General features: G+C 48.7%; 1 protein-coding gene across 1 annotated transcript in view; it reads right to left on the bottom strand.

The window, feature by feature from the left end:
- Window positions 1-1,808, bottom strand: part of CADPS (calcium dependent secretion activator) — a 435,301-nt gene that overhangs the window by 177,779 nt on the left and 255,714 nt on the right. Inside the window, exon 10 of the mRNA XM_045290125.1 lies at window positions 993-1,101. Coding sequence (XP_045146060.1) covers window positions 993-1,101 — 109 coding nt within the window. The remainder of the gene's footprint in view (window positions 1-992; window positions 1,102-1,808) is intronic.

The following is a 1,808-nucleotide window of genomic DNA, read 5'->3' as shown; positions in this document are numbered from 1 at the left end:
TTTTTTTTCTGGGAAAAAAGATAAAATGGAGGGTGTGGGGTAGGGAGAGGTGTGAGGGGACAGGATGTGGGACTCATGGAATGAAGAACTTACAAGAAATACTAACATTTGTGTGTTCTCTGGGTTACATAAGGCTTAGGAAGGGGATGTGCATGCGTGTCACTTGTTATCGGCTCTGGGGAAAAGACACTTAGGGGAGTCTTTCCTTTCCAGTGCCAGAGGAGACCTTATTCACTCCTGGATTGTAGTTAGGAAATACGGCTGTGTAGGTCAGTCTCCCTGGGTCTCAGGCACAGACTGTCTGTCAAGCCCATACAGTCACCAGGGGAAACACGGCACACACAACATACACATTATCCCATTTCCTCATAAGAGCTCGTTTTCAGAAACATTGTTATTACAATTATTATTATTATTGGCATGATCGCCAAGGCAATATCAGAAGGCTCCTTAAAAGCAAGGACGGTGAGACTTTGTCTCGTGTACTGTGGACATGTGATCAGAAGAGACCACTCTCTGGTCAGCAAAAAGGAGGAAGCCCGTCCAGGAGATGGACTGCGACAAGGGGCGCAAGAGTAATGATTGCGAGGGTGTGCAGGACCAGGCAGTATCTTGCTTCGTTGGCCAAAGGGATCGCTATGAGCCGGAACTGACTGCATGGTACCTACCAACAACTAAGGTGAGCTGCACACTCGGTGCAGCGGCGTTTCGCTATCACCCTCCGCAGGGATGTAGAAGAATAATATATTATGGATCCTTTTTGGTATTCGAGCAGAGGGTCTCTGGAGTAAAGGCAAAGACTTGAATCTGGATAGCATTACCCTAGCAGAATGGAAGCTCTATAAGGACAGGGGTGGGGGGCGGGGGCGGTGGCTATCATGGTCACCCATTACATGTTAGGAAACTCCGGTCTGGCCCAGAGCGAGTGCTGACTGCTGGTTTGGGGCAGTAGGACGTCCTGAGGGCTCAGGGCCACGAGGCTGGGTGAGTACCTGGCTGGGGGTCGGTGTAGTCCACAGTATAACCATCCAGTTGTAGAAGCTCCTGGGGCTCTGCTTTCTTCTCCCGGTAACTGCACATGGCAAACGTGTACTGACTGACCTGGGGAGAGAAAACACAGACTGAGGCTGGAACCAGAGACCCCCCAGGAAGCTCTTCTCCCATTCAACCGTGCCCTCTCCTTGGAGGATCTGCCCTCAGTAGCTGGGTTTGTATTGAATTTTGTTACCTTTTGGCTTTGTGATTTGGGACAAGTTACTTAACCTCTCTGGTCCATTATTACCTCACTTGTAGACTTGGAAAAGGAATAAAACCCACCCCCTCGTGACTGATAGTGAGGGTCAAATGTGGACAGAGCTTAGAATTGGCTTCTGTAGGTTACTCAGTTACTATGGATGTAGCCATTACCATTGTTGTGGTTGTTATTGTCATTGCTTAAATGGAGAGACGTTGTTTGTGTAGGTCTAAATGGCAAGATCTGAGCAGTTCGATAAATTCTATCTAATCTTACGGCGGGCCTGGTTGAGATGGCCAACTTACAGAGACGTGGCAGGCCTGGCCATCAAACTCAAACTCCCTGCCACTGAGTCAATTCTAACAGCACACCCAGAGGGGAGGCAGAACGGCCTCGTAGGTTTCTGAGCCTGTAGCTCTGTAGGAGAGTAGAAAGCCTCATCTTCCTCCTTTGGAGTGGGTGGTGGTTTCAAACTGGGGATCTTGGAGCATTAACACTCTATGTCACCAGGGCTCTGTCTGATCATAAGGTAGGGTGAAAAATATTTATTAATGTCCTATCTTTTGTGTGTGTG

The sequence above is a fragment of the Echinops telfairi genome, unplaced genomic scaffold (assembly GCF_000313985.2).
Source record: "Echinops telfairi isolate 266 unplaced genomic scaffold, ASM31398v2 ScPeMD7_31;HRSCAF=116, whole genome shotgun sequence".
In the NCBI taxonomy this organism is placed as follows: Eukaryota; Metazoa; Chordata; class Mammalia; order Afrosoricida; family Tenrecidae; genus Echinops; species Echinops telfairi.
This window is presented reverse-complemented; position numbering and strand designations above follow the sequence as displayed.